Below are 12,840 nucleotides of genomic sequence, written 5' to 3'. Positions count from 1 at the left end.
GTCTTTCAAGCGTTGCTCTGTGATACAGTCCCACAAAACAATGTAGCTGCCATGAACATAGCACTTCGCAAGTGAAACAGTGAGCAAAGCTTGTACCAAAAATGAAAGTTGCCCAACGACAAACTGCATGATTGTTCTCAAGCCATACTTCGTAAAATAACAATGACATACACAACGCAAGGTAGGGGTTATGAAAAGACTGAAAATGACACTGGAATTGTCATTTTTCAAACTCTAGGAAGCGATGCGATATAGCAACCGTACGATACGACTCCAAGTGAGTTTCCTGGTCAACGGTATGCCGCACTGATATTTGGTTCCGATGTCACCTGTTGTGGACCAGTCTCCTTAATGCCTTCTTATTACCGTGAACGCCGGTCTGGATAGCCGACTGGTAGCCTGGTGTGCTTGGCCAAACCAGAAAAAGTCAATGAACGTGCGAACGTACTGATGTATTGGTCTCTGTCGCGTACAAGCGGGTCTAAAAGAAGTGATACTAAGAATACAACCCATCTGTCAAGGGCGAGTTAAGAACAACCAATGAAATCTGTCTCGACGAAAACGGTTATTACATTGGCCGTTACGTCCGGAGCTGGTTCTCTTAATACCTCCGATACTCTTGACGGTGATGAACACCGCGGAAGCTGGAACCAAAATTCAACTTGCATAATTTATAGCTGCTACCTGGATATACTTTTCAGAAAGTTCTCATAGAAATACAGTGATTAAACTGGGAACTGGGTGCTAGCATTTCAAGATGAAAATGCGTTTTGATTTGGCAAGTGAGTCATCTGATTCGCTCGAAACTTTAGCATCCGAGTATGCTGAAAAAAGCTAGCCAGAGGCCAAGACTGGAAAATATACAAAATTGAATAAGTGATCCAAAAAACATTGGCATTAGAATTTGGGTACAAGACACTTTTAATCAACCTGTTGCATACCATCATTAAGTGACCCTTGATCTACTATGTTGACGCTTGGAATTCTCACTTTAATGATGCACAGATCTTGATAATTGCTGCATGATACATGAGTTCAAGGGTAATTCATTTCGGTTACATTGTAGTTGATACTATTGCCATGGTCCTGGTGCTGAACGCTATTCTGCAAAGAGGTCTCAGACAGTGTTCTGTGTTTACAAATTGCAGCGATTTCCGAAACTGATAGAAGCGATGGACGTGATGGGATGAGATACTGTTTGCTTCCCTGGGGCCACTTCACCACACCACTGCTTTCGATGTTTCAACTCGTAATTGCCTGAAGACGAGGCGTATAGAATTTCGTCAAAGCTGTCAGTCAAATTGAATTGCCTGAAGAAAAGTCTACTTGAACCTTCCCTATGAATCGACCTCCATCAGAGGAACCACTGCGTGTACAAAAGCATTGCACAAGGAAAATGAGAACTTGTTGAGCAAAGTGAAAAACTGCATTGCTAGAATACCTAAAAGTGGAAAATAGTTGGGCACTTACCAACTGCTTTTGTTTTACCTTCGCGAAATATCAGTCTCAGACCTGGATATAGATATTCCGGATACTTCATAAATCGGAAGTGAACCAAATCCTTATCTCCAGTACGCAACCTTTCTTGTCCACTCAACGCCAAAATCGTCGCTGTTTGACGTACAGGTCCAGCATGTACCATGGCCTGGTAGCCCACCCAAATGGTGGTTGGATGATGGAGAATTAGAACTTCGGCCATGAACTCAATACATGCTCGCGGTTTTAGCTCCGGTGAAAGGAGGACGATTCCCTATCAAGCGAAAAAAAAACTTGCAAGGCCTTATCATTATTAGTCACTAAGCGTTTCATCAATTAAGGTATGTTGGAGGAGGTGCGGGTGAGCATTCTCCTGCGGGTTCAAGCTTGTGGATAACGAAGTCTTTGTGACAAAACTGTTAACGCAGTACAGATTAGGCAGTTACAGTTACCGTTACATGGAGTGCGCGGACGATACAATCCATCTTGGATCCGACCCGTCAAAACGCAAACAATGTTAAACAACCGAAGTGATTCTGCCTCAGTTTGGTATGTACTTCGCACTTGCCAAGTGTAAGTACCGCTGCTTGCAAATCAGCTCATTGAGGCGGTTGACGAATTCCCCTACCGGTAGACTAGATAAGAGGAATATTGCTATCTCTGGAATAGAGGGGAAATTCACTTTGAACACGCGATGACACTCCATAGGTTGTGCCGGCTTAGTCACGTGATTCGTACATCGGTGTACCGACGTGTTTGAAGAGCTCTTTCGCACAACAGTCCAGGCGTAGAAGCAGGGAAGGTCAAACATGACTTGTGAGCGGAGTATGAAAGTCACCATTTGATGCTTGTTACTCTATCCCTGCATGGAGACTCCGAGACGGGACACGAATTGTTAGGGAAACTGGCGCGAGCACTACCCATTCACGTGTTCAATGGCTCACGAGAATCCGTGTTACCGCCTTCAAGTCACAACTTTTGTTTCAGCTATTCAAAGGTCACTACTACACCTGGAATAATGCGAAAGCGATTTCAGTCACTAGTCAGTGGTTGGCTTGTTCGCGGAGCTTGGCAACAGATTTGCAAAAGTTTCGTCGTCAGTGCGTTATTGTATGGGTGTTTCACCCGTTCGTGCTTAGGCCTACATTGTTTACCCTAGAACAATTCACATCTCCGGGATGAGACTAACCAATGTTCACTGATTCCAATAGAAGTGGCTGCGCCACGGTGCTAATGGAGATCTTGCATCGAAGCCGTCGCCTTCTCTAGGCAGCTCTCATACTCCCTGACATACTGGACAGATAGAACCAGTTAGCTTCGATCAACTGGTTAGGCTATCAGCTCGTAGTCTCCTTATCCTCGAGTAAGGAAGCAGCTGTAGCAGCTGGAACTGCTGCACTTTGGTACATCGCTTGTAATCGACTGACTGATCCGAAAAAGAGGACGGCTGTGGTTCAACGAAGGACACCGTCTCCCTGTACAACCTTACGACAACGGTGATCAAGACATCCAAGGCCCTTCAGTGCCGAATAGAGAGTACAATAGATAGACGCATACCTAGTGTTGAGGAGTCAACGACGATCTCTGTAACAGGTATATCATGTACCATGGGGGAACCTGAACTTTACGTGCGACACCTGCTTCTTGGAGATGCAGCTCGTTTATCAGACACACGGTGCCCGGCGGTCGTGTAAGCAGATTCCACAGAACCTTGATGCGACGTACAAAACGAGTGGGGGAATATAAACTCTGAGGCGAATTCTGACGTAAGCGACTGTTATCGGTGTCGTACGACCAAAGGCGTAAATTCTGAAGCAGTGTTTATGGCTACGAAGTCCGAGACTTAAAAGTATACCTTGAACATCGACAAAGGTTCGTCTGAAAGCAGAAATACAGCAAAAGTTGTACAGTTAGTGTTCTAAGGCTACCAGGAGAACAAGGCCATCGAATAGTACGGGGCCGATATTAGGAAAGACAACGAGAAAGAGGGACCAGGACGCAAACGAAGTACAACGTTGTCTTGAAAGCATGTCCATACCCGGGAAGTGATCTGTGTCAAACTTCTTGTATCAAAGTTGCTTAACGACTTGAATGACTACGTGAACATGGTGCTAGACAACTAAGAGTCGTGACTCACTCTCAAAAAGAAGCTAGTAACGTTCAAACCCAAGCACCATCTGAGAGACGAATCCTTACCAGAAGACAGAACCCGATTCAGAGGCGCCCTAATAGAACTTAAACAGCGAATGACCAAGGGTGAAACTATCCTTTACAGTTGGCTCCTTACAGTAGCGGCCACAAGTACGGTGGATGCCATTGTACCTCACACCACCGACTGTAAAAGGACACAGAGAATCCTCAGACCTTAGAGTATTTTTTGTTGCAACTCCTCATATCGGCTCAATAATGAGCACCAATAGCTGCGGCGCCATCGACAATAAGGAAGAGCGAGACCAAGTAGCTTCCGAAATGCCTATATCGATAACTGCATTACGACAGACATAACTAACGAGTGATTTAACTGACTTAAAACTGAACATGAAGAGATTTTAGAATGACCTAGTGTGTTTGGTTAAACAGCACTAGAGAGGGCGTTCTGTTTTTTAACCACCAGAGTTACTTCGTCCGCTGCATTAATAGTTGTTGGTGTTCGGTCCTGAAGGAGTATAGGTGTTTGAGGCAAACTGAAATTACTATGAGTATGAAAATATGAGTTACCCATCGACCTCCGACGTCAAACTCGTTGTACCGCATCCGCGACTTTGGGGATTTCACTAACGACGGACGGTTCATCGACTTAGGGGTTTGCAACACATTGAGCATCGGCTGATCTATAAACAGCTATTGGCAAGGAGCGGATTGGTTATTCCGAAAACTCCGCACAACGACTTCTGGCCTGTCCCTACATGACCTCGTGCAGAAAGCCATTGATTCAACAGAGTATCGATCTAATCTATCACAGAGATTCAGAAGTTTGCAGTCTAGAGGTCGTTTCGTCCTTGGACAACAGCAATTATGCTGGGATTGGTGACAGATATCATTACATCCAAGCGCCAAAGAATAATGTCTGAAAGATTCCGCTGGACGAGATGAGAGCAGTTGCTAGCCTCGTCAACCGCATAGGAACTTTTACGGATATGAATCCCCTGCGGAGTGTATAAGTGGCGAACAAGAGGTGCTTTTTTTGGCTTTACTGTCTCACTCCTAGTGCAGCTGAACACAGCAAGTGCTTTTTGAGTAGCACCAGACTCTGGTTTTAAGAGTACTTCGACCGTATTGAATGATGCACCGGCTGTCATGGTCAACCGTTGGGCGATCGGAGTGTGCGGTTTTTGGGGCCGACATTTTCTAACCCGTCCTTCCTCGGGGGAAGGCAGCACACGCTGCTTCCATTAATATGCACATGCTTGTCGCTTGGGGGAAACGCCTTACTGCCTTCACACTCCTATCACAGGAAACTGTACGACTTCACATTCAGACCGCCTCGTAATACGGTTACTCGCAGTATGGGAACTCTCTGTTCGTCGGGCTGCCATCCGTAGGCCTTCCTGTCATGGTTTGATCTTCAGGAATTGGGTTCCAGCCAGTATAACCCACAGGATCACTTAAGCACAGAAGTTCGACAACCATACCATGGTGATACCTTTAGGTCGGGAGGAAATCGATACCAACAGACAACTAGTACGACGGTGCACGCAAACCCGTCAAACGCCAAGTAGTCGCTGTCGCCTGCGGGATCATTGAAGCACTCAGACCCGACGACCACATCAAGGTAGGAGCTTTGGGTCAGGAAAAGAGTAAGTTCGTTGATGGGTCCATTAAACAGTCCATGGAATATTTATGCTCACAATGGCCATCCGTGCATGTCTCGGAAGCGAAGAGATGTCATTACCATTCCACCGCACCTGTTTCTCCTCCAGACCAGAACGTCTGTCGCTACCATAGGTGTAAATCTGCCTTGGAAAAGCACCACGATTAGTCTTGATTGCAGAGATATTTAGAGGAAAAAACATGACAGAGACAAAGAGAAGAAATGTATGGCTTCAGACACACTATTGGGGTAACATTTATTCAGTTAGGCTCGAGTACGTGATCATATGGTGATACAGTAACTCTGGTATTTAGTATTAAGAACTGTAGTTATTCGAAACACAACAACAACAACTAGGTCTGTCTGGTTGGAAAACTGGGAAAGGTTATCCATGTTGACGAAAAAGACGAATCAGCGAGGACTATCTCAGCCTGATTTGGAAAGCAGCAAGATGCAAGTGTTCACCACCACCGAAATGGAAGAGCTAATTGGAAGCGAGTGGGACGCGATTCTGAACAGGACAGTGACAACGGATACCTACCTCTATTGTTTGTTCTTTACTCTTTAGGCCGACTTTTCACAGGCCGAAAATCGGTGAGATTACAGTACTGGTCTTTGCTGACGGATGTATGGTTGGAAGAATTTTGATAAGTGGAACACCAAGCAAAAGGTTTTGGTATAGCGGCTCAAAAAGAGCTATCTTTATACAGGGATTACATTATTTCGCCCGATGAAAGTTAACTATAATCACGTGGTAATTACGTTCGCGGAGAGCAGTGTTTATGAGGGTGAGAGTAACCTACCTTACGCAGCTGGTTCCGGCGAAGCTTCTTCAGCGCAAAAGATGCCGTTTGGCCACCACGAACATAAGTAACCGGCATACGTTTCCGATGAATACTTTTGACAGGGACTGGGGTGAATTGACCCACTGGATCCGGGCCAAGTAAAAGAATGTCGTTCAAACGAATAACCCCGGAGAGGCAAGTACCAGAGACTACATTACCGACACCCGGCACAGAGAAGATATCGTCGACTTGGAAATGTGCAGGATCGGTTAGTCGAGGCTGCGAACGTGGGGTGAGAAGATTGAGGAACATTTTCAACAGATCCAAATTTTCGCCTGTTACGTTGGAGACCGAAAACACGGGACACATCCGCTCGGAGGTGAAATTAGTGGCGGAGCAGATCACATCGTCCCTAAAGAGCAAACGTATGCATTGGTACAGTTCACATTCACACAAAAATGATTCCAGAACCTAGAAAAGTGGGTAAACAAAATAAGGACTGACGGAGATAGCCCCAGAGAAAGACACACTGAGTCATTTTCGAGATTTAATCCGAAGACACCATCGGGGTGACTGGTAAGGGTAACTACGGCGCACAAACGTGACCAACAGATCAGGTTTAGACAACACTAACAAGACAAGCGTACTTGTCCCCATCTTTGAGAACAATACCGTCCCAGACAACTCGGGAGAACCAGTGGTAGCGCCCATTTTCAAAAAAGGGCCGGCGGTGCAATAATCACAGAGCAATCAGCTTGACCCAATCGTAACGAGACTATCGGCAGACAACTCGAACCAGTGGTAGCGCCCATTTTCAAAAAAGGGCCGGCGGTGCAATAATCACAGAGCAATCAGCTTGACCCAATCGTAACTAACGAATCGGAGTCACAATTTACCGCCCTACGGTGGCTCGTGAAAATGACTCGAGAGCAACAAGCGGAATACGGGCCTGGTAGGAGTTGCGTTAACCGTCACGTGATAGAACAACACCATACGTATCACGAATACGTATACGCAATACATATCAACGACCCACAATTTTAGTGTCCATGGGTTTACAAGACGAATTCGACTCAATTGACCAATTTGTTTCACTCAACGCGTTTACCCAGCAAAGAATGATTCGAAAGTTCGCGAGCATAATACGTTCTTCGTATTCTCAGAATCCTGGGCGTGAGAATACACGTGAGGATTTCCAGAAAACTTCGTACACAAAGTGACTTCCGAAAATGATGCCCATTCTCTCCAATCCTATCCAATTTTGTGGTGAACGAGATGATGAGGCTCACCATGGGACTTCAAAACACTAGCGTTCAAATAGCTACTGACGAAAGACTTGTTGATCTGCAGCATGCAGACGATATGATACCCGTGTTCGAAAAGAAGACACATGCGTTCTTCGTTGAACTGTTCAAAGTCATCCCGTCCTTCGGCATGAGTTTTGCACTCACAAAGTGTAAGGTCATGCTCATGGACATGCAATCACTGAACACGCTACTCACAATCCAAGGAGACGCCCGAATTCATGGGGCGTTTTATGTACCTTGGAAGTCGTATTGACTCCGATTATAGCGTGACAGATTAGGTCAATGCACGAATACACAAATCCCCGTCGCGCTTGCTAGTTTGAGACACATATGGCGGCAAAGCACTATATCCTTAAACCTCATGGAACGTGTCTATCAAGCTATACAGCACGTGCTACTTTGCTGTATGGCTGTGACACATGCACTCTTCGAGCAGCAGAAGTGGGATGCCTCCAGGCCTTCGGCAACCACTGTCTCAGGACCATAGCTCGTGCTGGTTGGTGCCGGCGAAGTTGCAATGAGATAATTAGAAGACAAGCGTTCGGCTGTGCAACGGGGACTTCCATCGAGGAATGTATTCAGTACGAAAAGCTGTGGTAAACGGGTATAAGAGGTTACCAAACGTCTGGGTGCTGTGGTTGCAACTCACCTTCCAGGATGGGGTTCGCGTGATCCCCCAGCGAGGGACGATGTAAGACGTGCCTACCAATAAAGGTATTCCAAGTGTCTATCCAGATGACCTGAATGAGTGTCTAGATGTGTAGGCATCTGTGTTAAATCCCATCCCCATACACCTCTTTTTTTCTTTACAATAAGGCTTTCAAATAGATCATGGTTGTACATCAGCGAAGCATCGGCGTTGAACAATGATGTTATGCTGTCGATGCTTGTGACGAAACTGACGACGACGATGATGATGCTGATGCTGATGGCGACGATGATGATGAGGTGAACCTAATTTTGACTTGCCTCGGAGAAGCGTAGTTATTCTGTTGTCCGACTGTTGTCATTCACCACTAAGAATTTCTGCATGGATACATTTGTCGCATCGTTCAACAGATAAATAACTAATTAAATTACTATACCGACATTTGGAAAAGCAAAGTTTATTTGATACATAGGAGTCAACGTTAAACAAATATTGCGACCTTTTTCAAAAGGTATACTGGTCCTCTTAGAAAGATAACACCTAATGTGAGATAAAATCTGACCCAAGAAACGTTTGTGGGAATGGTCCGAGCAAGGGCTTTCGTTTATACACAACTTGCGTAGCCTCTTACAAATTATCAGAACAACAATAATATGGAGCTAGGTGAACAGACATGGAAGCGAACTCAAGCCACAGATTTCATACAGTCGATCAACATGGTGGTTTTTGAAGTCGGAAAAATCGGCGGACAATCGTTTGAAAACGATGGGATATTTTATCGGTGCACTGAGTTACTGGATCTGCTTGAACTCTAACAAATCACAGTATACGGCTGGTCCACAGTGCCACAAACAGCAACGCTAATAACCTTATTTGGCAATTCGACTGGGGTTAAGCATGCATGCTCGTCGTCGTTAATTTGTCCACTGTGTCTACACGCTATAATACAGACGTGCATTCGCTGCTGTCACGAAGGGACTGAAGCTTACCGTGGTGTGACGGTTTGTGCACCTCAGCGACCAATTGAGCTATACTGGAGGGTGTCCCGCGACACTCGCAGGTCAATAGTTAGCCTGACAAACGCAGTCTCCTGGCCCTCCAATCTGGGGGTTGGAACATGTGGCGACTTTTTCGTGGAAATGGTAGTGCGCTTCCATTTAACGCTACCATGCGATCAGGCTTTTCAGCCAAATGCTATGGTTGGAGACCTTAATCGTCCTCCTGTCTAGGTGTGGGCTGGTAGTATCCCAGCCCAGGTACAAGCATGAATTGCGCATATTCAAATAAACTCATAACACAACAGCCGTCTCGTGATGCCATCAACCAGGTCACATTGGTTGCTTCATACAGCAAGGCGGGTAAGCAAAAACATGCTACTGCTAACTTCTCCCTTCCTTCCATTTCACATATCTTTTCTTCGCACTCTCCCTATCCCAATAATAACTCTCCTCTTGTAGCCTCAACACTTAGGACTGATAACTCCGTTCGTTCTTCACCGGTTTTGCAAGCAAGATATGCGCGTCAGCCAGTGCCGACATCCTCAGGTATCTCGAAATCAGTCTTCAAGCCTCGACGCCCAGTCTACCTGGCTGCATTCAATATCCGCACTCTGAAGCGAGCATGTCAACAGGCTGCTCTTGCTTTCCCACTGGACTCTCTTGGCATTGATGTGTGCTGTGTATCGGAAACAAGAATTGGGGGTGTGGTGTAAGCAGTTGAGCTGATCGCCCAATCACTACCAATTCGCTTCCGGCTACGCACCACTGAGGCCATTGCCAATAGGTGTGCAGGGTTTGGTTGCTCAACTGGATACTCGTTGATAATCGCCTCTTTGCGGTTCGTCTGGCAGTGTCTGTAAAGGAGTCTCAAAAGTGGGAGGTTAATCGATGTCTGTTTACGCCCCAACCGGCTGTAGCTCCCGCGCTGTCAAAGTCAGGTTTTAAGGCGTCTTCTTGCGGCGAGTTGAAAGCTCATTTATCATGGTGATATGAATGCATATGTGGGCTTAGCGTGTCTGAGACTCAATAAGGAGGTCGGCATGGAGTGGACCCGGCACGTACGGATAATGGTGAACGAGGCAATTAGAAACCGAGTTTTCGGTTGTACTTAGGATTCTTCCATCAAAAAATGTGTCTAACACCAGAAGCTGCGTAGGTTAGGCCATGTATTGCTTATGCCGAACCATCGTTTCCCGAGGAGAGTGGTGTTCTCCCCGGCCAATTCAGAGTGGCAAGAGCAGATAGGTGGCCAAAACTTGAGGTGGTAGAGAGGTATGAAGGACACTGCGAAAGGTTTGGGTGGTGACGGTGCTACTCGCCTTCCAGGATGGGGACCGCGTGATCCTCACTGCGACTGGTTGGGGACGCTGCAAAATATTGCTGCTAATAAATGTCCATGGCGTTCCTGTTGTCAGTTTCCACCCAGATGGCTTGAATGAGTGAAGGTGTAGGCACCTCGGAATGACACAGGCAGTCAGTCCCTTGCCAATCCACCCTTATTCTTTTCTTGACAAGGCTTTCAAATAAACCATGATTGTGTGGCAGCGAAGCATCGTGTTGAACACTGATGTCATGGTGTCAATAACGATGATGCCTGGTTATACTCTTGCACAGGTCTGGGAAGCATCGTTTGAACACTGATGTCATGGTGTCAATGACGATGATGCCTGGTTATACTCTTGCACAGGTCTGGGCGATGTAGAGTATCCTGGCCTATGTACAACTATGAGCGAAAAAAATACTGTCGTACCACATCTTGTCGCGAGTACCATAAGCTCTGTTGCCTTACTTACCCTGTAGAGTAGAGCGGCAATCAACTATAGTGGTAATGTCTATGCGGAAAAAACTGCAAGAGGCTGACAGACTGGCTCAAACTGTTAAATACAGACAACTTCGCCCTTGTAGTGTTGAAAGACAGCATATCACAAAAACCCTTTGTAAAAAGGTTGCATTCATGCGTTTGTTTATCCTGGGTAATTAATATCACGCAGCATAGTCATAAGGGTGACGCCATTTATTCAGTTTTATTATTACTGCATCACCAGTGACACAATCGACCCTTTGTTGTAACAGTCATGTTGATTGACTGTTCTATAGAATTCGTCGTCGTTTTGGGTTCTGACCCGAACATCGTACTTCACAGGTTTACCATTCAGTTAACCGATCAGACCCCGAAGCGAGCTGCACCAATATTCGTTATATTATTCAGACCTAAAGCTGCCACCTTGACGTGGTCGTCAAGCTTGTGTGCTGCAACGATCCCGCGAGCTACACAGTCAGGAACTTCGTTCCACAAGGTGCAACCATGCCAGGAAGGCCAGAGAGGAGCAGCCAGACCAAGAGCAGCGAGACCCCGCACTACGAGTAATCGTGCTACAAGGCGGTCTGGGGGTAAAGTCGTACTGTCCTTTGAGACAGGAGTGTGAAGGCAGTAAGGCGTTTCCCCCAAGTGACCAGCATGTGCATATTAATGGAAGCAGCGTGTGCTGCCTTCCCCCGAGGAAGGACGGGTTAGAAAAGGTTGACCTCAAAAACCGCACACTCCGATCGCCCAACGGTTGACTGTGACCGCAGGCGAATTATCCAATACGATTGAGATACTTTTAAAACCTAACAGCCCGGTGCTGATCAAAAGGCACCTGCTGTGCGCAGCTGCATTAGGAATGAGACAGTAAAGCCTTATTACCTGCGCCCTCGGGTTGGTCCAACCCCTGCAGCCGAGCTGGTCAGACTGTTGAGTCGTCGGGTTCGGGCAGGGTCTCCAAAGAAAACCCTACATTCTTCCACTGACAGTTCGTCTCCCTTCAGGCCCTCGCAAGTCGGCAAGAAACATGCCAATCTACCAGCTTCGAAGAACTGCCATAGTTCAACAGTATCGATCTGAGCCCAACAACTCCCCACAGCTCTGCCACAGTACTGTGATGGCAGCGAGCATGTGGATGAAGCGTGGCGAAATGTGAAAAGAGCTACGTTAGCGGCGTTCAGTGCTGCCTGCCCGACTTCTCCGATTCGAACACAAGACCACTGGAGGTCGTCGAGGTCGCTATCCATGATTGCTGCCAGGAAAGCCATACCAGAAGGCAACGTGTTCGACGGCGCACGCAAATCCGTCAAACGCCAAATAGTGAAGAGTCTAAGAAAAGACCGAGAGCTCTGGTGGACATCGAAAGCTCGAGAGATGGCTACGAGAAACTGCCGTGCCCTATATCAACTGATGCGATCAACTGGCCCTAGGAAAGCAACGGTCAGCGAAACGATAAGTGAAAAAGAAACCTGATTAATTCAATCGCAAAAATGTCGACTGGAAAGATGGGCCTAACACTTCGGAGAACAGCTCAGCTGGCCTCCTGCAACAGAGCCTGTGAAAATAATGCATCCGGGCGAATGGAATATAAACCTCGATCGCCCGACGGAAGACGAAATAAGGTACGGGATAGCTCTACTAAAACTTGAGAAGGCACCAGGAACGGACGGTCTGTATCTAGCCCCCTTCAAAGACGGCGGAAAATCCCTGGTGACCCACCTGACAAAGCTTATTGGTGCTATATGGGACGATGAGAAAGTGCCTGCAGAATGGAGCATGTCGATAGTTATCCCTGTCTTCAAAAAGGGTACACGGACGCTATGTGAAAACCACCGTAGTGCTCTATGGCCTTATCTTCCGAAGATTGACTGAACACAGGGAGAGGCAGATGCGTGAAAACCAAGCTGGGTTCCGTCCTGCAAGAGGTTGCATCGATCATATCTTCACCCTCCGACAGATTCTGGAACAGCGACACTGCTTCCAGCAACCAACAATGGTTGTTTTTCTTGA

General features: G+C 46.6%; 1 protein-coding gene across 1 annotated transcript in view; it reads right to left on the bottom strand.

Moving 5' to 3' along the window:
* The window catches only part of T265_10927 (hypothetical protein), a gene marked incomplete at both ends in the record, with an annotated part of 63,623 nt that overhangs the window by 7,655 nt on the left and 43,128 nt on the right, over positions 1-12,840 (bottom strand). Inside the window, 2 exons of the mRNA XM_009177442.1 lie at positions 1,471-1,750; positions 6,091-6,484. Of these exons, the coding sequence (XP_009175706.1) occupies positions 1,471-1,750; positions 6,091-6,484 (674 nt within the window). The remainder of the gene's footprint in view (positions 1-1,470; positions 1,751-6,090; positions 6,485-12,840) is intronic.

The sequence above is a fragment of the Opisthorchis viverrini genome (genome assembly GCF_000715545.1).
Source record: "Opisthorchis viverrini unplaced genomic scaffold opera_v5_429, whole genome shotgun sequence".
Taxonomy (NCBI): Eukaryota; Metazoa; Platyhelminthes; class Trematoda; order Opisthorchiida; family Opisthorchiidae; genus Opisthorchis; species Opisthorchis viverrini.
This window is presented reverse-complemented; position numbering and strand designations above follow the sequence as displayed.